Below are 26423 nucleotides of genomic sequence, written 5' to 3' on the forward strand. Positions count from 1 at the left end.
ATTACACTGGCGAAAAGTAGGTCCAAGCACCTCAAAACAAGATCACATCGCAGAACTGCTTTACATTCATCTTTCATGGTGATCCAGGTTCCAGTAATTTCCATTTAAAGCTCTCAGGCTACAAACTAATTGCTGAGGACTTTAAAGTGGCAAACCTCTACAACTCCTGTTTTTGTATTAGAGTGGTGAAGTTTTTTTTTCCAGTTATTGTATCACTAAAGGGACCAACGGCAGTAAAATATTGCAAGCATGAGCCCTTATACTGTTTGAAACTGCGGGGCTAGCTTGTGCTTATATCTCGATACCGGTGGTGTCTACAGATTCTTACCTCATGCACACCTTCTTACGTTCTGCAGTCACGTGCCCTGCAGATTCAATGGTTCATACACTCTTGCCTTGTGGAAGTGTTCTCATTCTCTAAGCGCAGGTTCCAGCATGTGACAGCTCCCTCCTTATTGTGTAACCATCAATTTGCATCTATAGACTCTTGACTCAGTGCATGGGAGTGTGTGAGTATCACAGTGTGTTTTCAGGTTCCTTGAGAATATTAAAGTTGTTTCAGAATGCTGTACACATTGAAGATGACAGAACCATAAATCTCAATAGAGTATTGAGTTGTAAAGAAAATGTCTCAGAATGAAGTTATGTGTGTTTCACGTAATTTAGTTTAATTTTTCCATTGTAATGTGTTGAATTTTATTCAACAGTTTTTTCTTTTCTGTAAATAGTTGCTTATTCAATGTATATTGTGTTCTAAGCATATTTATTGTTAGAGATTTTTTTTTTTGTTTAAAGGAGGGGATGTGTGGTATATGATGACCAATGGAGCGTTAAGCTGTAGAATGTTGGGGAATTTTAGGATGTTGCAGCATTATGATTCTATTTGAATTCATTGAGGCTGGGATCTTGCTGATGGGAGAGCTGTGGATGAGGTGCTCCAATAAATGAACCAACTGCACTTCTATTTGAAGTTTCATCATTATTACACAGTGCATTTCATTTTATTGAAATCTCTTGTTAATACAATTTTACGTTCTGAACCTTTACTCACCCTCGTACTTGATGAATAGACGTTGTGCAGTAATAATTCTCTTTTCTGTCTTTCTCTGTAAGGGTGTATATTTGCTCTACATTGTCTGTTGATGTGAATGTTGAAATGTGCTGGGCCCGCGGCTGGTGGTGTGAATGGTCTTGTGTGTGTCACGTATGAAAGGTGTGAATAGCCTGTAAAGTGGTTGGTGCCTTGTCGTGGCTTTATAGCTCACAAGCTGTGTCATTTGTTCATTTTTTTACTTTATATAGTAACAGTGTATTTCACTTTTGTGAAATATCTTGTTGATAAAATATACATTTTGTATCTTTCATTCACCCTGGTATCAAATCCAACCACTATGTGCATGTACTTGAGGAATAGATGGATGTGCAGTAATATTTGTTTTTCAGTCTTTCTCTGCCAAGGTGTACATTGTTACTAGGGAAAATCTACCAACTCTACATATGTTCATAAACTAGACACCCAGGGGAGTACAGGGTGGTATGCTTCTCATGGCTACCCACAATGCCCTGCAAACCTCAAAATGTGACTAAAATCACACATTTTGCTTGCATTTCTGTGCCTGATACTTCCAGAAGCAGAAATAAACCACAAATGTCTTACCACCCAGCGTTCCCCTTGATCTCCCGATGAAGATGCTACCACAAATGTGTGGGTGGGCCACATGGCCATGACAGGAAAGGGCCCAAAACATGTAGTGACGACATCAAAATTATTGATCACAGAACAACTGGGTTTTGCAAGGAGGGCTCCTGTTTTTTTGTCCCCGGACTCGGCAGCCATCTAGGGAAACCTACTAAACCCAGATGTTTCTCAACACAGGAAGTCCAGTCCAGCATCATGTGGCTTGCATGGCTCCCCCAACATTATTTACCCAGAATCACCTGCAAACCTCAAATTTAGCTAAAAAATGCAGATTTTCCTCACATTTCTGTGTGGAATCACTGCACTGGCACACATTTCCTACCACCCAGTATTCCCCTCTGGCTCCCAATAGCAATTATACCTCACTTATATGGGTGTACAAATCAGAGTCAACCTAAAAATGTAAGAAAAAAATCCTGCCCTTTTGGACCCGCTTTGGTTCCCTCTCAAACTCCACAGGCCCTTCCCTGTCGCATCCACTTGGCACACCCACACAAGTGCGGTATCATTTTTATCCGTAGACCAAGGGGGACATTGGGTGGTAGGAAATGTGTGCCGGCGTGGTTATAACACACAGAAATGTGAGGAAAATTCGATTTTTCTCACTACATTTGAGGTTTGCAGGCAATTCTGGGTACAACAAATTTGGGGGATCCATGCAAGCTACACCTCCCTGGACTCCCCCTGGTGTCTAGTTTTCAGAAATGTCTGAACATTCCATTCATATACATATATAAGTCACATAAAGAAGCAAATAATAAATGCAGATGACCATTACATACAAGGTAAAAGGAGAGCCAAAAAAGATTGAAACCATGCATGATTATAAATATATATTAAGTAGTACTATATGCATTTGCAGCCATCTTTCATGTGCTACAATTCGTGCTTACAAATCCTCCATGCTTTTTGTGGGAGTTTTCTTTTTAAAAATTCCTTTATATGATATATATACTTATATGCATGGAATTCCTGTAATTACTTAATTAATAATACTTAAACAGTCTTGGAAAACCTCCAGGCCTGTGCACCATTGAGGGGTTAAACACATATTGGCTGGTTTAAGTTCTCTGCTACCTCGCAATTAAATCGAGGTTTTCATTTGATTTCAACTGCATTAGAATTAGCGTATGTGACGATTAGGTTGCAATCTCTGTCCACTATTTTACTAACGGAATATCAAACCACATGTTTATTTTTATTGTTGAGAATTGGTTTCCCTACATTACTTACATTTGTTTCCTAGATGTGGGCATAAAGGTATTGCCCTCATTGGGTATTCAATCAACACTGTAGCCTCATCAGCCAGGCTTTGTAAAAGGAAACAGTGAAATGGTGGGAGGCTGCAACACTGAAGAAATATTTTAGATGCTGACCAGCTACAGAGAGGCTTCAGAATCTTACGATTCCCTCCTCTGGAAATTACAAAACCTGACCACATTAAAAAAGGGAAAATAACCTTGAAGTGGCCTCCAATAACATGATTAGACACCTTATTGACATTGCTGAAGAGGAGTGTGAAGACTACAGAGCTGAAGTAGAATAATTTAAGAAACAAATTGTAGAAGCCAAATGGGGAGGCATTACTACAAAAACTATGAAATACTCAACAAAGTCATAGATGACTATGAAGAGGATCTGACCAAAAGGAAAAAAGGAACATTTTGTTGGGTTCAGATTGACTAGCAGCGAGGACGAGAATACACATTTGCGAACAGATACAACAACCAGAGCCCATCAGTCAATCAATTGACCAGGAAGCCAGTTCGGACATTAACTCTCTAGGAAGTGCAATGAAAAATACATCTTCAAGAAGAAGCGTACATTTCTGGGAGGAGGTAAAACACTACAGACTAGGTACACAGAATACAAACACCCCAGATACAAGAACCAGAATGGCGACACCTCAAAACAAGGCAGAACAACCAACAACTTCAGGGTTCAGTACAAGAGCAAGGAGGAAAGAACAAGAAATAACAAACACCAACTAATGATCAACCAGTGTGGCACTACACTTAGACAACAAAAGACATAGATTATAAATTGGGTCCCTTCCTTCTGCCTGACTGCCTTCTGGGATCCCATAAAAAAATTGCTCTTGTTTTTTAGTGGCACGCCAAAGCAATCTACACCAAGTAATCAAATCACACCTAGTCCCATCACAATACAAGATGTAGAGGATATACATTTGTCATAATAATGTCGGAAATTGGGAGAAGAAGAAGGAACAACAGTAGTGACTCTGGCACAAGTAATGGCAATGAAACTAACTATACCCTGACAAATGTAATCCAATGTAAGTCAACTTTTACTCTTCAACTACCACCAGGAAATATCATTGACATTTTTGATAGAGCAGTACTTGACAACATGGACAAAGAATGCAAGAAATATGACAAAAGAAGAACTTTCTACCTCTCAATATCACCCATCATGAGAGAAGAGTCATCAGGTACCTACAGAATAACAGTGAGTTGGTTATAAAAGAAGCAGATACAGAAAGCAGTGTGGTCCTTTTAAATACAGATGACTACATCAAAGAAGTGATGAGACAACTATCAGATGGTATTTGCTATCAGAAACTACAAGGAAATCCCACGAAGGACATCCAAAGGAGACTAAATATGAAAATGGAAGCATAGTACAATGCAGGACTTCTAACGTGGGAAGAGAAGAGTTGGCTCTACTTTGACCATCCCACAATGGTGACATTTTACCTACTCCCAAAGGTCCATAAAAAAGGCTTTCCTCAACCAGGGCATCCAATCACTATTGGCATCAATTTCCAATGTTCACAGTAAGAAACATTTATTGACTACTATTTGCAGACACTAATGAAGAACCTTCCCTCCTACATTCAAGACACCAAAGACATTCTGGGCAAACTTGACATCACATGGGAGACAGACTACATATTAACACAATAATTTTAGTAAGCCCATAGATGTCGATCAAACATACTGACGGCATTGCAGTGGTACAAAAGGCCTTTAAACCAAACCCGCACATTTCCTCAAGTCCAACAACATGAACTTAGAAATGTTATCCTTGTGTGTACCTTACAACATTTTCAACTTCAATCAGTATCTCTACACACATATGCAGGGTACAGCGATGGGAGCCAAATTTGCACTTTTGCAGGCCTACATCCAAATGTGAGAAGTAGAGATATTTTGGATCTGGGATGATCAATTTTCGGAATACACCCCCATCTAATCTTCTGGGGTAGGTGTATTGACAATATACTCTGCATCTGGTAAGGACCAATACGTACTGTACAACAGTATCTCCAAAGGATCAGTTATAATCAATGGAACATCCAGACTACTGCTCATTTCTCCAATGAAGAAATTGACTTCCTGGACAGTACTCTTTACATTAGAAATGGCAAGATACAAACACAACTTTACAGAAAAGACACAACAGCAAACTTTATGCTGAAGTTGAACAGCTGTCACCCCAAAAGCATTAAAAAAAATATTCCAAATAGTGAACTATTTAGGATTAAACATGATTGTAGCAAAACTGAGTCATTTTTACCTGTTGCTTACGATCTGCTGGACAGATTGGAAGCAAGGGGATACCAAACATCTGAGTTATTGACAATTATCAGGGAAACTAACAATATATCACAAAAACAATCAAAGAACTTAATATGATTCCTGACTGAGTTTCGCAATGGCCACCATAGAATCAGAAAAATCCTAAAAAAGATACTGCCGCTTACTAACAAGTAACCCTTCTATCAACACTCACTACCAGCCTTTTCACAAATGGGCTATCGACATGCAAAGAACCAAAGTACTTCTTGTACAGATATGAGTTCACTGACAAAAGACAAATACAATTTTTTTTTTTAAATAAACCCATGAGCTTTCTTAAATGCCACAACTGTAGCATGTCCAAATTTGGAAATACCAAAATCAAGGAATTCACACTGGAATCAGCAAGAACTTTCAAGGTAAGTGATTGGATGAACTGCAACAGCACCTATATGATCCAAGTCATTTGCTGCCCATGTTCTAAAACATATGTGGGCAACACTACCAGACCCCTCAGAACCAGGATTCAAGAGCATTACAGAAACATAAAGAAAACTGATGTAGGCCCACATTTAACTGTACATCACAATGAAGAACACCTATGTGACATTGGATCAGAACACATCAAGACCTACCTGCCTGGAGGAAACTGTGAACTCAAAATGAAATAACGAGAAAGTGAATGAATTCTGAGACTGAGCACTATTTTGACTGCAAGATGATTGACAAGCTGCCAACAATGAACCTGTCCCAGACCCGAAACAGCTTAAAACTGTTGAGAAAATGCAAACTTGCCTGAAGTGTGGTAGCAGAAACCTGTATATGCTTGGGGTTAGGTCTCCTTAGACAAAGACAATGAGTTACTTCCCTTTTAGCGAAGCTCTACAATTACTAATAGAAGCACATTCTTCACCATACAGGCTGCCATAACGTATGTACCAATATCCCTAATACTTTCTCAAGAACACCATATGCAGTACTCTATTTAGTGATGTTTTTTGACCATTCTATGATGAAATTACTAAAATGTATCTTTGCAAGCCACATATGTTTCTGACCAAACTTAATGGTGATGAATGATCTTTACAAAACGTAATATTTATGTATGCCCAATCACCAGCACCACAAGAGCAAGATTGTGTCACATAAAGAAGAATTGATAGAAGTGACATAAAAATGCAACTCAAGACTGCTTAGAACTGAATATACCCAATAATCTAAAAAAACAGTCTGCTGCATCTGAAATATTGTAAATAACTTTTACTGAGGGGCTAATAGGGTAGTTTGACATTGTAACCACTCCAATATGTTTACTGCTCCAAATTACGAGTATATATGTACTTTATTTCTGTACATGTAACACCACACAAAATCATAATGTTGTTATGATGTACCAAGATATTAGATGAAAGATACGATTGTTCTTAACATAATGTTAAGAATCTGGCAAAGAGAGGTTCCAATTCAACTTTTGTGAAACAATCTGCAGCCACTTCAATGAGGCTGCTACTTTTTCTGTGTAAAAAGGATTATTAATATTGAATGTACAACAATACCCAATTTTTGCCGGAACTGTACTCCAACAGTGAATTATTTACCTTAATGAGTATACCATGCGGACAGTGTTTGTAACTGATACATGCAAATGCTTCGTACCCTGAAAACACTAAAAACACACCCACTTTAAAATGGCTGCCCTCTTTTTCCAAAATGTGTCACTTATAGTCAATGTAAAAGTAACCAAGCATGAGGAATCCATTGGCTAGACACTGAACGTAATAAAGTATTTTGTTCCTTGATACACATACACTCAGTGAGCTCAGGGGAAGATATACATAATATCATAATGTTCTCCCCACCTCTACAATAGGAACCCCTATAACTGGGCTATATTTAACAAAAGACTACTTGACAAACAACCTTGAATAAGCCTGCCCCTCTTTGGGTATCAGCCTTTTTTCTTTTCCTTTTTTCTTACTTTATTTCAAATGACAGAGTACATGGAGCTAGCAGAGACCAAATCATCATGAAATCTAAACCACTAGCAGTAAGTCTTTACTATTGAAGCTACATTACAATATGGACACTATCTTAGCACATCCATGTACAACGTTTGATCTGCTAATTCACTTCTTCTTCCCTTTAAAAAAGATTCTTCATCTGAAATCACTCATACATATACTTTTGACTGGACCACAGGGACTGAACGGACCGCCACTATTTAAAGGTATGTATAATCTGCCCAATTAGTGCTACAGTTTGTATACTTGCTTTAAGAAGTGGGCTGTACCACAATGAGATAGTAGCAATTACATTTCAAACCTGTCTCTTTCCTTTATTTTCCTCAATTCCCATGCCCCCATTCTCTTCCTTCAGATAGATGTTGACCACTCCCGAATACGCCTTACCTGCAATCCATGTGAGACAACAATGCTAATTTTGATGTAAAAACCATCATAGGTAAAACTGTACTTATCTCAGTAAATCTCTTTGTAAACCATTTGAGCAACTTCTGAGATGCCACCCATCCAAATGGGTTGCATGTCCCTATCAAACACCTTTTTAACTCACTAGGTAGGGCCCCTGCCTGAACATCAATGCCCTAAAAACCTAATGTTGTCACTTATAACACAAGCACTACAACACCAAATTTAACAGTTCGCTAATATTTAAAAACAAAACAAAAAATCTCCCACAAAAAGCATGGAGTGGTTTGTAAGCACAAATTATAGGTCCTAACAAAAGGATGCAAAGGCATATAGTATTTCTTAAAACATATATATATTTTTTCTTTATGTGTCAGATATGTGCATATTAATAGAATTCCTGTAATTCTGTAAATAATAATACTTAAATAGTCTTGGACAGGAGCCAGGCCTGCGCGCCATTGAGGAATTAAACACATGATGGCTGGTCTAAGCTCTCTGCTGCCCCACAATTAAATAGAGGCTTTCATTTGTTTTTAACTGCATTAAAAAATGTATATGATAATTAGTTTGTAATCTCTGACCACTATTTTACCCATTGACTAGCAAACCACATGTTTATTATTAATATTGCGAATTCCTTACTCTACCTTACTTAAATGGATAAATATTTGGAGTGGATGGGTTTCAACCACAAGGAATAAGGCTACAAACAAGTTAAAGTAAAACACAATTTCATGTAATTTAAACCTGGGCTCAGTCACCTTGTAGCTATGGCAAGTAGATGTGCTCAATTTAGGAAAATGTGTAGAAGTATTTGGCAGTGACAAAACAATTATAAATTCAAGAAAATAAAAATCCTACGATGTATAAAAAATAGCAAACAATGTAATAACTACTATGGTATGAAAATGACAACAATCCAATAAGGTGTACCTGATATATGATTTTTTAAATATTTTAGGCAATAAGTTCTAAAAAGTTAAAGTGTCAATCAGTAGTCAGTGTTTATTGTTGACCGTCAGCTGGGTGCAATTTTAGGCCAACTGCGATGCATCATGGGTCAGATACACCAAGCAGGCTCGTCCTGGTAAAAGAATTTACCTTCTGACTTAATCTCTGAAATGGAAATTGAAATCCTTCATTGGGGCAGGATTGCAGGCTCTATCAGCCTTAATCCTCTCAAAACCAGATAGCCACTAGACAATGTCCTGCTGAAGCTGCTGGTTTTGGAGGAAAAGGCTCAATTTGCTCACATTGGGTGGTTACTTTTAATACAATTGCCCCACTTTCTGGAGCAGCTCCTCTTGGTGATGTCTAAGGCTTCCCAGACTTAAGGGGCAGCAACTAGAGGCGGCCGCTCAAGCAGAGGCCACTGCCAGGATCCAGTCCTACTCCATTTTCTACTAGTGAGCTGGGTACTTCATGAAAAAGGCAACTCAGCGGTTGTTCTGTCCCTGTAGCCAAAAAGGTAGTTAGCTTACTGAACCTTAGAGTCCAGTTCCTAGTTATGGATTCAAGGGGGAGCAGGTCCAGTTCTTCAGCTCACCACACAGGTCTCATACAGCAGGTCAATCTCTTGCCTGTTCTTCCACAGAGGGTGTTCTGATGAGCTGTGTATGAAGTGCCAGCTTTGTATGTTTCACTACCCAGTGGGTGGGGGTGACACCTGGACACTCCCTTTTCAAAAATGTTCTGAGGGGTGTTGACACTTTTTACACCAAAAGATGTATTGATGAATCTGGCTATGTGTAAAGACCTAAAAGAAAGTCATTTATCCTAGAGAAATCACTTAGAAAAACACATACAGGGAAATCCACATGAGACAAGGTTCAAAGGAAAAACCATGAAAGTTTATTCAAATGTAAGAATCATTACAGAAGTCAAAAAGACATATGGGTAATAAATCAATGTAAAATATTTTTAAAGCACATAAATGTAAAAGATCATTGGCAGCGGAAAATAAGCCATCATTTAGTGAATTGCCAGTACTGAATACCGTCTAGCACAAAACAAAATAAGAGTTTCAGAGAATTTGTTACAAGGGCTGCTCAAATAATGAAAGCAATATGAAATTCTAAATATTTCAAGTGCAGATTAATAAACAGACTAACATGGAGTATGATCTTGAAGAGGGCCAAATGAAAACTTGAGTCGTTTCCCAAAATGGATAATTTTTATTACACTTTCAGACCCAGAAACTATACAGTCACTGTAGTGCAATCAAGACAGTTATTTTAGATAAGCCAATTTTAAAACAGAAAACGCACCACATGATAATAATATGTACTCGGCATCTAATAAATAATACTGCACTATGTCTTACAGAGAAAACAATGTCACATTAAAAAATATAACCAGCACCTCTGTTTGCTCTAATGAAGTAGCCTGCAACTATATACAGTTGTACATCTGTCCTCTCCACGAGCAATATCAACAGACAATAATACATTTTTTCAGTATGTTACAGTGATAGCAAGACCATAGAGTTAACTGAGTACCTTATAATTAATCAAGTGATGAAGTTCACATTTGAGCTCTTTGATACATAGGCTGGGAGGAAGGGAACAACTAAGTGCCAAGCACTGTGCCTTGCATGACTTTAAAATGTGCAGTTAAACAACACAAATAGGTCAAGCTCATGTCACCCTAATAAGCTTAATTATTAAATAAAATAATACAATTTTACCTAAAAAATTACATTTGCGTCTAATTATTATAATCTTAGAGTCCACCGTAGCATTCTATACTAGCCATTAAAGGCCCGCTCGAGCATTGAAGGCCCGAGGCGAGGGCCTTTAACATGAGAGTGGGACTTTAATGGTCAGTATAGCCCAGCTATGAAGGGCTATAAGAGCAGAATGTTCTAATAAATAAATCAAAGTACTCATGGAGCCCAAGGGCATTAAAATCCCCTCGGGCTCCGTGAGCCCTTTGTTCACAGCTGTTGCTTTGAACAAAGAACATTGGAATGTTGATGCTCTGGGCTTTTACCAGCCAGTAAAAGACAAGAGCACTCCATTGTCTCCAATGGAGCTCCCAACATTTAATGTCGTAATATTCATTTAAAGTGCAGAATTATCAATAGTGGAATCTGCTTCCACAACCATAACACTTACCACTTTTCCAGCCCATCCTATTTGCCTTTCTGCAAACGATCATATATTTTACCAATCTGAGGCAAATCCAACATGGCAGCATCCTTCTGCCCCTGAAGGTAGCTGATATGGCCACTAGGGGTGTGTTTCTGAGAAACAAGCAGTTCCTCCTTTTCAGATATATTAAATTGGTTTTGGGGTTAGCTCCTCATCTCACATGTCTGGTACTAAGCCGACTAAAGAGGATCAATGGAACAAACTGCTTCTCATCCCCTGTTCTTCCTTTGCTCTTAACTTAAATGGGTATGCCTCACACAAATGTCTTCCTGAGAAAAGGCCTAAGCCATTGTTCCTGCTCTGGGATTGTTTTTCATACCTCATTCTGGGAAAGCACTACCAGGCCCATCTCCCAGCAGCCTATTGGTAATTAGCCTACTGGAGGCTCAGGTAGGTTAAACTGTGACTTTTTGAAAGTCACTTATCTAAATATTTATTAAAAATCCAACTTCACCATTAAAATGGACACCAAGGACTTTCTGGGGAAGTTACATATGTAAATTAGGAGTTAGGAAATGTTACCATATTTCAGAGGTCAGAGCACCTGCACTGAGAACTGGACAGCAGTGCCCCAGTGTTCACACTTCAGAAACCAGCAGCATCAGTCCACAAACAAAACAGGATTGACCACGCAAAACAAGACACTTTATCACAGTCAATCAAAACCTGTTGCAAAACTTAGCAAATAGCTTTTCCAGTCTACAATTTATAGTAGAATTTTAATTAAAACAGTTAAAGAAATACTCAGGAATTAGACACTTAAGCATGCAACTTTTGTTGTGTGCTCGTCGGTTTCAGAGCCCCTGTCGCTTATTCAAAATTTTGCTTCTTATGCTAAATGCCAAACCCAGTACATAGTGGCAGTGACAAAACACTTTGCAGTCAAAATCAGTTATGTTGAACTAATAATACATCAGTACAATTCGTGTTGTTCTGTTTATATGTAAAGGCAGATAAAGTATTTTATTTAGCAATCCTGATCAAATATACTGAACCTCTATCCTCACTCATAGGTGCATATACATAGCTCCGTCGATGTTGTCAACTTTTCCAAGGGGCGTGTTAACAAGAAAGTGGTGCATCGGTCCCGGTGTGCCACTTTTCTTGCATCGCCCATGCCCCAGCTAAGGACACCATGGTTATGTTGTATTTCCAATACGGCTCACCATGGTGGTCATTAGGAAAATGGTGTCAACATTTTTTATGCTATTGTGGTGCTTTGCTGCACTAGCATCAAAAATATTGACTCTAGTGCAGCAAGGCAGAGGGAGGCCCATTAATTAAAATAGGTGTGTAATTTTAATGCCTGCTCTAAGCAGGCATTACAATTGATAGAAAAATGGCACAGTAAAATGTTTTAAATTTCACTGCACCATTTTTTCAGGTCTCCCTATGTCGGAAAGTCCCCCTGGCATACATTATGCCTTGCGTAGGCATAAAGTGGTGCAAGGGTTTACAAAGTAGTGTAAGGCATGTATTGTGCCACTTTGTAAATACTGTATGGGAGTAAGGCCCCCTTAACACCACCTTAGTGTAAAAAAAAAAAAATGCTTGGTTGGCTCAAGGTGGAGCTAGGGTCTTGTAAATACGCCCCTAAGTTTTTGTAAAGTTCAGGGCAGACAGAGGTTTTACAGGTCTGCCTCAGCTGTCCTTCTGTCCACTGGGTATCCAAGGAAACTATATTATAATTTAGGCCAAGGCAAAGCTTTCATTGGGAACATTACTATATTCATATCTGGATTCAGGATCAAGACTTTAAAGGACATATGAAGTATTTTAAACTACATTTCACAAACTAGCACAATATTATTTTGTTCAGAAATGTTGCATTTTTATCAGACTTACCACTGCGGTCACAACAAACATTAGACCTACCTAACTAGTGCCCATTATCCTTACTTGTGTCAGCCATGTGCATGAACATTGATGTACAACAACACATTTGACAAAAGCTGAGAGGGAAGAACCTAACCTAAAGCCCTCATTCCGGGCACCTGCACTCCTTCGTAGATCAATCTCACTTGGAAACCTAGCAATTCTCTCAAATATATTGTGTTCCTTTAGAAATCCCTACAAAAACGAATGCTTTGGTCAATTTCTTTAAGAGGTTGTGCTGTAAAATGTACTGTTTTAAAAATAAATTCCATATGCTAGAACCCCCTTTAGGCAGTCGTGATATATTTACATACCTCGAAGTTATTTTGGCTGTCAATATTTTTCCTACAATATTCACAATATTTCTGGATACTCTGCCATATAACCTAGTGTAGACTTCATAAGGCTTGGCTTGAAGGAATGGAAATGTGTACAACTTGAGGGATAGTATGTGAAAATTCAGAATCAATGTGACGCGTAGTAAAATTTGATTTGCAAAATGTGTGCTTCTGTTGGCTTTAGGGGTCTATTAGGATTGGGAAAAAGTTTTTTTGGGCCCAAACTTTGTGATTGTGAAAACTGCAAGGTTTGCAACTTTAAAACTCCTTAGTACATCTGAACCAATATGATTTGTTTAGCCTGGGTGATATTTTAAGTCTCTGAAGTTGTAGTCTGTGACATCTTTGGTGATCCCACTTAACTATACTTGAAAAGTGTTCAGTCATCATATTTATTTATACTTATAGATAAAACTAAATATTCAAGATAATTTTGAAAGACTCCCTGATTTTTGCAAAGATTAACCACAATAAGAAAGACTCCTAAACGAATATGCCCTGATGTTCGGGTCTGATACAGTCATCCAACATAGTAGTTCTCATTTGAATAACCACAAAAAAATGGAAGGTAAAACATATCTGCTGGGACTTACGCCGGTGATCACAGAGCGAAACACAGTCCTGCACCACCAGGCTGGAGAACAGACACAATGTTGCATTGATACTGCTTACCCTCTGAAAATCTGTATAAAAATCACTAGCGAAAAAAAACTTTACAGACTAGGTATGCACTTCAATGTCAGAGGAAACACCAAGACGGAGAAGCAGACAACAGTGTCACATCCAACTGTTTGCCTTACAGGCTGGACCACAGCTGAAGACACTTAGGGCCATATTTATACTTTTTGAAGCAAAAAACTGCGCTAACGCAGTTTTGCGTCAAAAAAATTAGCGCCGGCTAACGCCATTCTGAAGCGCCATGCGGGTGCCGTATTTATTCAATGACGTTAGCAGGCGCTAGCCGCCGGCGCTGCCTGGTGTGCGTGAAAAAAAACGACGTACACCAGGCAGCGCCGGCGTAGGGGGATATGGAGCTTGGGCGCCAAAAAATGGGGCAAGTCAGGCTGAGGCAAATTTTTCGCCTCAACCCGATTTGCGCCATTTTTTTTGACTCCCAACCCCCATAGAAATGACTCCTTTCTTAGCAAAGACAGGAGTCACGCCCCCTTGCCCAATGGCCATGCCCAGGGGACTTCTGTCCCCTGGGCATGGTCATTGGGCATAGTGGCATGTAGGGGGGCACAAATCAGGCCCCCCTATGCCACAAAAAAAGAAAAAAAACACTTACCTGAACTTACCTCAATGTCCCTGGGATGGGTCCCTCCATCCTTAGGCGTCCTCCTGGGGTGGGCAAGGGTGACAGGGGGGGTCCCTGGGGGCATGGGAGGGCACCTCTGGGATCCTTCCGAGCCCACAGGTCCCTTAACGCCTGCCCTGACCAGGCGCTAAAAAAACGGCACAAAAGCGGCCGTACGTCATTTTTTTTGACCCGCCCACTCCCGGGCGTGAATTTTGCCCGGGAGTGTAAATACGGCGCACATGCCTCGGAGTCAATTTTTTAGACGGGAACGCCTACCTTGCATATCATTAACGCAAAGTAGGTGTCCACGCTAAAAAATGACGCAAACTCCATGGACTTTGGCGCTAGACGCGTCTAACGCCAAAGTATAAATATGGAGTTAGCTTTGCGTCGGAATTGGGTAAAAAAAAAAGACGCAATTCTGGCGCAAACAGAGTATAAATATGCCCCTTAGAGCCTCATTACGAGTGGCGGTATTACAATCCCCACATAACAACCCTGGCGATCTGACTGCCAGGGAACCGCCACCTCTGCCAGGATCTTAGATCTCGGCGGTCTTGCAGTGGTGGAGATCCTAATCTGCCAGGGCAGCACTGCATGCAGCGTGGCCCTGCAGACTGTGACCTCGTTCTCCACCATAGAATTTACAGCAGAGAACAGATGCATGGTGGTGCCACAGGGGGGCACCTGCACTGCGCATGCACTTCCATGTGGATTGCTGTCACATGTATGGACTTGTAATATGATGGATGGCATACCCGTCACGTTGGTGATGAAGTAACTAGTCCATGAAACTCCAAATTAGACAGTTAAAACATTGAGAGTGGTAGAATGTAGAACAGCAGAGCAAACAACCTACAAGTCCAGAATCTGTAGGCAAACTTAAAATCATTACAGGAAATAGCATTAAGGGGGTCATTCCAACCCTGGCGGTGGATGACCACGGAAGCACCGCCAACAGGCTGGCGGTGCTTCATTTGGGATTCCGAGCCGCGGTCGCCCAGCGGGTCCGGCGGTTTCCCGCCGGATTTCCTGCGGCTGGGAGAATCCTCCATTCCGACCCCCTTCCCGCCATCCTGTACCTGGCGGGAACGGGTGTCGTGGGGCCCCCTAACAGGGCCCCTGCACTGCCCATGCCACTGGCATGGGCAGTGCAGGGGCCCCCTAACAGGGCCCCAGCATGATTTTCACTGTCTGCATAGCAGACAGTGAAAATCGCGACGGGTGCAACTGCACCCGTCGCACCCCTGCAACACCGCCGGCTCCATTCGGAGCCGGCTTCTATGTTGCAGGGCCTTTCCCGCTGGGCCGGCGGGCACTCCTTTGGTGGGCGCCGGCCGGCCCAGCGGGAAAGCCAGAATGGCCTCCGCGGTCTTTTGACCGCGGAGCGGCCAAATGGCGGTGACCGCATGGCGGGCGGCGGCGCGGTCAGAATGACCGCCTAAGTCTTCTAAAGGGCCTAAATACACATGATTACATATAGGTTTCTAAGTGAGCCCCAAAATTCTTCTGGGTACATCAACAATTTGCTTGTGATGCGTTCACGGACAGGTATTTTTATAGCACTTATATAGTGAATTATATTATCCATTTAAGCAAAATACATTTTAGGCATTTTATGCAAAACTAACTTGAATATGTTCTAGACAAGTCATTTGTACATTGTTATAAATGTTTGTATGGTAGAGTCATGTGCACAAAACTTTTAACTTGCATCCCTATAACTTAAGATTTTAGTCAATATGTATTGATTAGTTTGGCTTAGTGGTTACAGTTTGGGGCAGGGCAGAAAAAAAAATATATAAAGAGGGAAACAAACATTATTATGTGGTTGTTACCACACAATACCTATACCACCATCCAGTACTACGTAATGCCTTCACCATGCATTGCCTTTACCAAGCGAGTCTTTGAGTGTCAGGGGTATTTTTATGGTTTTGGTGCGTAAAGGTGTTTGGGTGGCAGGGGTATTTTAGGGTTTGGGTGGGAATGTGTATTTGAGAGGCAGGGGTATTTTTAGGGTGGGTAAGGTATTTGGGTGTCAGGAGTATTTTAAGGGTTTCTGGTAGGTAAGGGTATTTGGGTTGCAGGAGTATTTTTAGGGTGTGTAGTGGTATGTGGGTGGCAGGGTATTTTTAGTGCTGAGGGTGGGTAAGGGTATTTGGGTTGCCAAGGGTATTTTTAGGGTATAGCTTATGAAAGGGTATTTGGATGGCAGAAGTTAGTTATAGTTAGGACCTAGTTTCCATAGGAAAAGCATGGCATTGGCTATATATATTTTTGGCACCATTTGACAAATTTTCCCCAAAAGGTTTATTGTTGGGTCACGTTGTGCATGGAATGTTTTGGGGTGATCCATCAAGTGGGGGCTGAGAAAAAAGGGGGTTAAAAATGCATTTTCTATGTTCATTCCTACAGGGATTTTCAGACACAACAACAGCTGTACCTGCTGGACATAATTACACCTTTTGGCAGAAAGGTAGCTCTTGGTCCAGAAAGCATGTTTTTTGTTATTTTGTGTAAATCTGTTCTATAGATTTCAAGATATTAGATGTTTTTTTCAGTGAATATATATATATACATATCTATATAAATATATATTCACTGACAAAACCAAAGATTATAGGGATGTTATAGTTAGGTTCAGATTTTACATGCACCAAACCATAGAATTGCAGCTATTATAGTTAGAGTTATATTTACCTTAGGGCACAAGTTGTAGTTACCTGAAGCTCAAATCCCCATGCTACGCACAACCGAAGGGGTTTGGAGCTTAAAAGGGGCAATATTAAATATATATATATATGGGGGGACACACAGGCCACCACAAGCCCTGGGGACTACCACCTTCCCGGGCTATCTATTAAAAAATGTGGGGGCCACACAAACCCTCCTTGGGCACCAGGGACCATTACCTCCCTGGGGCAATATTAAATAAATAAATGGGGGGTGCACTGACCCTCCTGGGCCGTAGGTACGACCACTTCCCAGGGCCTACATAATAAAACAAAACTCCAAATCCCTGGCACCACCACGTCACCAGGACAACATTAAAAACATATATGCGGTGGCTGCCCAGACCCGCCTGACCCCTGGGGACCACCACCTTCCTGGGGCTACATTTTAGAACAATATGGGTGTGTGTGTGGAACCCCTGCACCACGACGTAATGGAAGCTATTTTTTAATTATTCGGAGGGGTGTCAACAGGACCCCCTAAGGCCCCAGGGACCACCACCTCCCGGGGGCAAAATACTTTTTTTAAAAGAGAGGGGGGTCACGTGACCGCCTCCCTGAGCCAATTTCAGCCGCAGGAACCCTATCCCCTAGGAGCTGGACTCATGCTTCTGGGTGCCTAGGGCACCCAGTATAAAGTTATAGGGTCCACCTGGGGACCCTGAAGTCCCCCGCGGTCCCAGCCAATTCCCACCATCTGCAGGAGCCAGCATCACTGCCACACCCAGGGAACTGCTGCAACTGTAGCTCCCTGTGCACAGGAGCAATGTTTTCATCTATTTACCTGCCCGCATGTTATTGGGCAGTGAAAGATATTTGCTTTTAGCAAGTGGGAGCATTTTGGCTTGGACGGTATTTGACCAGTCCAAAGCTGTAATACTGTGCCTGGAGTGGTAAATGGCTTTTGTCATTTTACAGCTCGGTGAGGATGACACTATGTCAATCCTATGCTTAAAGATTTTGCTGTACAAATGGCAAAAGACTTTGTCACTATCTAGCTCGGCAAGGATAGCACTGTGCTGATCCTATGCTTAAAATCTTTGCTAGATAAGCAGACATTTGAGGTGAGCAAATCTAGAGTGTCGCTGGTGTTGCAGAGTGCTCCTTACTAGAGCAGCTCTCCACCTAAATTGGGAACTTCCCAGAGTTCTCCTTTGTTTTTTGCATAATTTATGCGTCACTCTAACCCTGAAAGGGCCTTGGTTTGACTTATACTGGGTGCTCCCTTATGTCTGGACAAAGCTATACCCCTCTGAAGAGCTCTAATGAGAGCAAAACACGTGTCAGGGGTTGCTTTACTCATTCCAGGTTGGCTTGGACGGTATTTGACCAGTCCAAAGCTGTAATACTGTGCCTGGAGTGGTAAATTGCTTTTGTCATTTTACAGCTCGGTGAGGATGACACTATGTCAATCCTATGCTTAAAGATTTTGCTGTACAAATGGCAAAAGACTTTGTCACTATCTAGCTCGGCAAGGATAGCACTGTGCTGATCCTATGCTTAAAAACTTTGCTAGATAAGCAGACATTTGAGGTGAGCAAATCTAGAGTGTCGCTGGTGTTGCAGAGTGCTCCTTACTAGAGCAGCTCTCCACCTAAATTGGGAACTTCCCAGAGTTCTCCTTTGTTTTTTGCATAATTTATGCGTCACTCTAACCCTGAAAGGGCCTTGGTTTGATATATCTATCTATCTATCTATCTATCTATCTATCTATCTATCTATCTATCTATCTATCTATCTATCTATCTATCTATCTATCTATACATACATATGTGTATATATATATATATATACATATATATATGGGGGGGCATCCAGGAAACCGTCCACAAATTCTTTTTTACACATTTTCTACCCATTATTTACTATTTTATGCATCTAAATCAACCCCATGGGGTCAAGGAACCTCTACCCTGACCTCGTCATCAGAATTGCATCCACATTTCAGCCCCAGGGACCATTTCCCTATTCAACAAAATGTCAGCCACAACTTCCCTATCATTTGTTGCTGCCAAACATGGGTGTGAGAGTGTCTGTTTGAGTGTGAGAGTGGGTGTGACAGTGTGTGTCTGGGTATGAGATTAGGTTTGAGAGTGTGCGTCTTGGTGTGAGAGTGGGTGTGAGAGTGTCTGTCTGGATTTAAGAGTGAGTGTGAGAGTGTTTGTCTGGGTATGAGAGTGGGTGTGAGAGTGTCTGTCTGGGTGTGAGTATATATATATATATATATACATTTTTATGTTTTCCAAAATCTGCAAATTCACCTGTGGATTTGAACCGGGGCCTGCGCTGAGCCCCACTGGTGGATCTGTGGATCTCGGAAAACATAAAAAAAACATTTTTATGGATTTACTGCCCATTATTTACTATTTTGTACATCTAAATCAACCCTGGGTTCAGGGAACCTCTACCTTGAATTCGTTCAGGTTGCGGCTTGGCAATCAGATTCTTAAATTGGCGGGTGAATCTGAAGATCTAACGTGAATCGATCAGCGCAGGATCCACGTCCCCAGATGTCTATGTTTCTTTTTCCTTTAATATCTCTAAAACTACTGATCAAATTTACACCACATCACAAAAAGCACACTTTCTGGACCAAGAGCTAGTTTTCTGCAAAATTTGGTGTTATTCCGTCGAATGGTTTGAGCACTAGTCGTGTTAAAAAACGCATTTTGCCCCCCCCTTTCTAGGCCCCAGCTTGGCGGACCACCATGCAACGTTCGAGACAGCAGCTGAACCGACTGCCATACTTGTTTTGAAAATTTCGTGAAAATTCTTCAAATGGCACCAAAGTTACTGCCAAAACAAACAAACTAAAAATTTCCTATGGAAACTAGGTCCTAACTATAACTACCTACTGATGACCATCAGTGGATAATATACACATACATATTCATATATATATATGACTTGCGTGGTAATGGAATGCATGGTTGCATCCTATAACCATGGAAAGAGTGACTTTTAACTGGGAGTCAAAATCATTGTATCTAACCCCTGCTTTCCTTTCCTCACACATTAAGGGCCTGATTACAACTTTGGAGGAGGGTGTTAATCCATCCCAAATGTGACGGATATCCTGCTCACCATATTACGAGTTCCATAGGATATAATGGACTCGTAATACAGCGGGTGGTATATCCGTCACATTTCGGACGGATTAACACCCTCCTCCAAAGTTGTAATCAGGCCCTAAATTTGGATGTGGAGATACGGACGTGAGGAATTGATAAGGATGGGAAACAATCGGAATACCATATAATCAACACAGACCTGAAGAGTTTGCACAAATTAGATGTTGAAATGGTGCCCAGACAGAAGGTATGCCTTTCTAATATTGAATTAATATTTAACAATACCATTAAGTGTCCTTTGTGCTATAGGACTGTGGTTAAAGTTGCATTTTCGAACCCAAAGTTCTGCTATAGTTGCAGCTTCTTCATTCCATTTCTGAGGAAAAACACAAAAACATATGACATTTTTATTTCTTTGTGTTAGTTTGTTTGTAAACTATTCAGAATATTCAACAAGGTGGTCTTGTTGTCATAAACTGGATGATAAATAAATTAAACCATTCTTTCTAATCAGGATAGCTACTCAAATCCTATAAAGTAAATGATCTAACATGCAAGTGCGTTTGCTTCCATAGTTCCATATGGTCCTATATCAACCACTTTTTATTGTGGTCATTGTATGACTATTCAAACAAGAATAGTAGTTCAAGAATATTAATACTGTCATTAGACGCTTCATGTACATGCATTTCCCACTTACCTCGGGAAAAAAATTGATTTTTACTGCCATATCATATAAAACTATCTTGAAAGTTTGGACGCCATCCGTCTTTTCACCTCATCATTTCTGCACTCCCAAAAAGAGCAGACAATTCTGAAATCTTTCAAAGACAAGTGATGTGCAGCTGTTACCTGGGCAGTTCGGGATACTTTGCATGGTAATTTCCCAGTTCCATCGTGTTTAAAGACCCAGGCACTCATTTGGACTTTGGCAGTCAATTTCCCTGACCGCCAAAGCCCAAGCCACCAGACAACCGACAGTGCTGGCGGTCAGGAGACCACCATAATACGCGTGCTGGCTGCTTTGCGCCATCATTGAGGTGAAAAGCAGCCAGCAGTCGTGCTGGCGGTCGGCCCTGCAGAGGTGGGTCCCTCGCCGGCACCGCCACACCAGCAGAACACCATCCGCCAAATTACAAGCCATATTACGGCTTGGCGGAGTCCTGCTGGCGTGGTGGTGGCGGCAAGGGAAGACTGACAGGACCCATCCCCTCCCAGACGTCCCCCTCGACTAAGGAGGTAAGTGAGCGCCTGAAGGGAGGGGGAGGGAGTCTGTGTTTTTGGGTGCACGTGTGCATGTTTGTGGAGGGGGGTGCTGAATGTGTGCATGTATGTGCGCATGAATGGTGGTTTCTGTGTTGAATGTGAGTGAGTGGGTGCGTCTGAGTGCATGTATGGGTATACTGAATGGGTGTGTATGTGTATGCATGTGTGTGTGAAGGGATGTGGGGGTGTGTGAGTGTGTGGATGGGTGGGTGGATGTGTGCAGACATGTGTGTATGTGTGTGCCCGCGACATGAATGAAGATTCCTGTCACCAGGTGCATGACCACCAGGGTTTGCAGCCTCATAATCCAGATGGCAGGCTGGGACGTGCCTCAAGATTGGAGGTGCTTACCGCCGGCCACAGTGGTGCAACTGCGCTGGCGGGCCAGGCAGAGTTGTGGAGGCTTTGCTTCTTCCAAGCCTCAGAACTTATAATGTGGCAGTCCTTACCACCATCTCTGCGGCGGTATGACCACCACAGCAATGCTGGTGGTCTCATGTCCGCCAGCCTTGTAATGAGGGCCCCAGTATTAAAGGATTGACAAATACCAGATGTGGTAATAATGGGCACAGAAACACTACAGGGCTCATCTGCAGGCATAGCTTGGTCTCAGGGCACAGCGAACGAGGGACCCACGTCTTGCACACATAAGATGATGGGAGAAAGATTGCAATTTGTGTAACCACTGACAATTGCTCCGGGTAGAATGCCAAACCATCGTTCTTCAGCTCACCATGCCATCTCAGTTTGGACTTTACGCAACCAAGCCTATCCTTTCTCTTCCTGGGAACAGTCCAGCCGAATTGCCAGGCCAGGTCCTCACTGAACTTGAACACAAGCATCCTAGGACCAGTTTTGCCCTGAAAAGGGCTCATCAGTCAGGTATAGCTTGGTTACAGTGGTACAGTAAGCACGGTGCCCCATGACTGAGTTTGACTATCTTGTATTTTTTTCTTGACTTTCGAATTGTTCTTTCTGCTTGAACTTAACATGCAACTCTGGGCATTGCTTTCTGCCAGGGTCGGACAGGAACAGAAAATAGGACTGTTCACAAAAATATAAGTGGTCTCCATTAGAAAATCAGATTGCTAAAAAGTGTCCCACATTTTCAAATAGGGTCAGTTTCGAACTTGTAAAGACAAGCTATATAGGTGCTATGCATGGTATGGGAGGCCTCTGTGCTTGCTGCAGGAAATTTGTCGTAATATCAGGGAACTCAGTCGTAAAAACTAGCTCACAGACCACAAAACAGGCCCACAACTGGCCCAAAAAAGCCCACATACTGACCTGTAAAACTAGCCCTTTGGGCATTGCCAGATTGCCCTACAGGCCAGTTTAACCCTTCTTGCCATTTGTACCATGACGGGGTTGAACAGAATTTCTCTAACAAATATGTTTTGACTTAACTAGACTGCATTTATTAAATTGGCAGGGAGCACTATCTCCCAAATTAATAACCCAACTTCTTACAGCAACACCTTTTTATATGCATCCATAGAAGGGAAGTCAAAATAATCATTATATCAAAAATGGTAAGTGAAATACATTTTTTTAGGATTAGACAGAGGACAGATGGACCACTGCCCATTCCAAAAAAGCATTTTTGTCAACATTTTCCAAGGGAATGGAGTCCCCTTGGGACCATTTACCTTTTGTGAATGGCTTAACACTAACTTTTATTTGGTAGTAAAATATTAATATTTTGCACCAGACTTCAGTCGCAAAACATTAATGCATACCTTAAGGATTCGGTATTTGGAAAGGGCACCCTAAACATGCAATTCCAAAGCCAAGGCTGTCTTCTTAAACATCATTTAGGAAGACAGACCTTGGCATTATTGATTCCATAAGGGAGATTGTTTTCTATAATAAAAAAACATTGTTGGGACAATATAAATCAGTTTGGCACTGGTTGTAACATGATTTCATTTGCATACGTTCAGTAGAATATCAATATTTTCTGGTACACACACCGTTGATTGACTCAAGGGCATGGCATTTTAGTGCCTTATTGTATATTATGATTAAATGAATGTCACATGATTATTTTTTTTCTGAGACTTCTAGGAAGTGGGCATTTCTAGGTTCTTAAATGCTTTCTGTGTCCTGTAAATTCAGCTTCATTCCACTGGTTGTGGGGGAAGAGCATATCTGTGCATGCCCTAACTGACAGCTATAAAACTTGGGCATCCAGAATGACTGACCCCTGTCACTTGGGGCATGTGATAGATCGATTGGGAAGAGAGGTTTCTGACACTTGGCCTCTCAGAGCCTGCCCCACTAAAGATGAAGTTCTACATACCATGGACTCGGGGAGGACAGGGACGGAATTTTAGGGGAGACATCTGCGGTTCAAAGGAGAACTCTTTGAACCTCCTGAACTTCAAAGGCACACTTTAGTATAACTACGGGTACTACCCATCAGCATGAGAAAGTTGCACCTACAACGATGCAGGTCCGATACTGCTGAATCATGTGGCAAAGGAGCCTGTTGTGCACAGGAGAATAACTGTCCAAGGAACGGATCCTCGCACCCTTTCTGTATTGTGGCTGGCCTGAACCGACTGCCTGCTGCTGTATAGTAACCCAAAGTGGCTCTCCGAGGAAATGTTGGCCTGCCCCCATTCTCTGCAAAGGTCACAGGGACATCAAAGATGTCCTTCAAGGGTCTTACATTGTCTGCCGATGTCATCTGGAGAGCAGTGCCCTCTTCTGCACCTACATTCTTTGCTGGACTCCACCTGGCAGCAGCAGCGTGAACGTGGACTAAGTACTGTGCCTAGAGACTAAAATTGCCAAGCTGGCCAAATACTGCTGGCACTTCAAGTGAATGGCCCTACATCATGGCGACCACTGCACGTTGAAATATCTTGTGGTGTGAACAGGATCTCACGGTGTGGGACCCAGCGTAGCCCACTTTTTTTGAGTGTGTCGCATTTCTCTTTTATGACCCTCAGTTGCATGCACATTGCATGCTGTGCACCATTCATCGTTGGTAACCCTCGGAGGTAGGGGTGCAACCAGAGTTGTGCCATGCTCTGCCTCATAGGGCACAGCTTAACTTGCGTCAAAGTGCGTAACCGGGGAGTCTGGTGCGACTAAAGTCATCACATATCAAACATTGTGCCTCAATCCAGAGAGACAGGGAAACAAAATTCTTTGTGTGACTGGATTGTCTAGACTAACTCAAGTCATCGAATGCTGTATGTTGTGCCTCATTCCAGAGGGGTACGGGATTGTCTGGTGCAGTTCAAGTCATCACGCACTAGACTAGTGCCTCTTTCCCAGGAGGTACCACATTGGGAATTGTCTTTGGAGTGATTGTATGGTCAGGGGCGACCCAGGGCATCAGTCCTCTGATGTTATGCCTCATTATTGTGGAGGTACAGCACTGAGCACTTTTCACATGGGATTGTAACCGTCTAGTGCAACTCAAGTCTTTGTGCACCAGATGTGGCACCTCCTTGTACAGAGGGTGCGGACCTAGTAACTCTTTGTGTGCAACCGGAATTGTTTAGGGCGACCAAGTCAACATGCCTCAATGGTGCACCTCTGTTCCAGAGGTGACCAACTATTTGGTAACATTCAATTGTCTGGCTGGGCACAGCGGTGGCTAGCGGGCAGCTTAAGTGACTCTCCACCTATGTGTTGCAAACCTCTGAGGTAACCTCCTACAGGGAGCCAAAATGTCTCCTTGCTGCTTGTTGCCGCATTAACTGTTGTCTTTTTTTGCCCCACCTTGTCCCGGGGATCCTGTAACACGTAACTTTGGTTGCAATAGGCCTAGTATCCAGGGGAAGTTTGTCTCAATCATTGATTACTGGTGGGGTGACTTAGCTGAACGTGGTAGGTGGGTGGTGGGCAACTTAGGACCCAGGGTGCCTGCAGACATTGTGGCATCCACTAGGTGAATATCAGGGCACTGCATTAGGGTGCCAGGAATGAGTACGTACAAGTGTGTGTGTGCATGAGCCAACTGACACCACTGGCACCGCACAGCGGTGCAGAGTGGATGTTCGAGAGTGAGTGTGGGTAAATGTAAAGGCAACACCGTAGTGGTGCTGGTCAAGTTCTTTTGCCAGTGAATTTCTGAGGTTGGCATTACGAATACTAGTGTATTGAAATGGTATGTGAAAGTGTTCCAAACATTGTATGCACTTATTACTGCTAACGTTTGGAACCAGGGTGCACCCTGAATGTTAATGTTACTTTGAAGTTGGTAAAGTCTAGGGTGGGTCTTGTGGTGACAACGCTTGGCACAGCATGAGGCCGCAGGGAGGAAAATAATTGTTTTCTCACTTGCACATGCTGTCATTGGTGTTACATACAGTTGGGCCTTGATTGTGGATTCTACTGCTAAAGGTGATTTATGCTCAATTTCACATGATACTCATGCTGTGTTGACAATGGGTGTGTTTAATACAATTTGTATAGACTTAACTAGTGTTTGAAGTCTCATTTGTGCCCCTCAGTGTGGTTGTGGTGGGGGAGTGCTGTGACATGGCTTTACACATTGCCTCTGTGATAAGCCTGACTACTCTGTGGCAAGCTACCCAAGCAAGTGTAATAACTCACCCCTGATGGGAGTGGCAGGCTCTGACTCACTAGGGCTTTGCCTCAGCCAACCAGAACGTGCCTCCTCCAACAATTACAAAAAGCATTTTAGGAGTTGCAAACCATCATATTTACTGAACTAGAGGGTTTGTAATGGCTGAACCATTTTGTACATCGGGCCACTAGACCTTAAAATTGATCATTACAAGCCCTAATTGCCTGACCATGTTCCTGTCCTCAAGCATGCCTTTGAGACTGCATTGCTAATGACCACCTATTTCCCCCTCGCTCCTTAAAAATAGTCCTCTACTTTGTGAGGTGAATAGCTTCAAACTACTAATCAAAATGTTCACAGCAAAATTCAACATTTTAGCAAAGCAGATTTACAAGGCAGGTAATCTGTCAGAAAAACTTTTACTATTCATAAAGTCATTCTTTGATTCCAAAATATTGATCTTACCA

At 42.0% G+C, this 26423-nt stretch overlaps 1 protein-coding gene across 1 annotated transcript in view; it reads right to left on the reverse strand.

The window, feature by feature from the left end:
- The window catches only part of LOC138296726 (cysteine-rich venom protein-like), a 249427-nt gene that overhangs the window by 66648 nt on the left and 156356 nt on the right, over positions 1-26423 (reverse strand). The window contains exon 4 of the mRNA XM_069236128.1: positions 20427-20517. Within this exon, the coding sequence (XP_069092229.1) occupies positions 20427-20517 (91 nt within the window). The remainder of the gene's footprint in view (positions 1-20426; positions 20518-26423) is intronic.

Source organism: Pleurodeles waltl, chromosome 5 (assembly GCF_031143425.1).
Source record: "Pleurodeles waltl isolate 20211129_DDA chromosome 5, aPleWal1.hap1.20221129, whole genome shotgun sequence".
NCBI lineage: Eukaryota > Metazoa > Chordata > Amphibia > Caudata > Salamandridae > Pleurodeles > Pleurodeles waltl.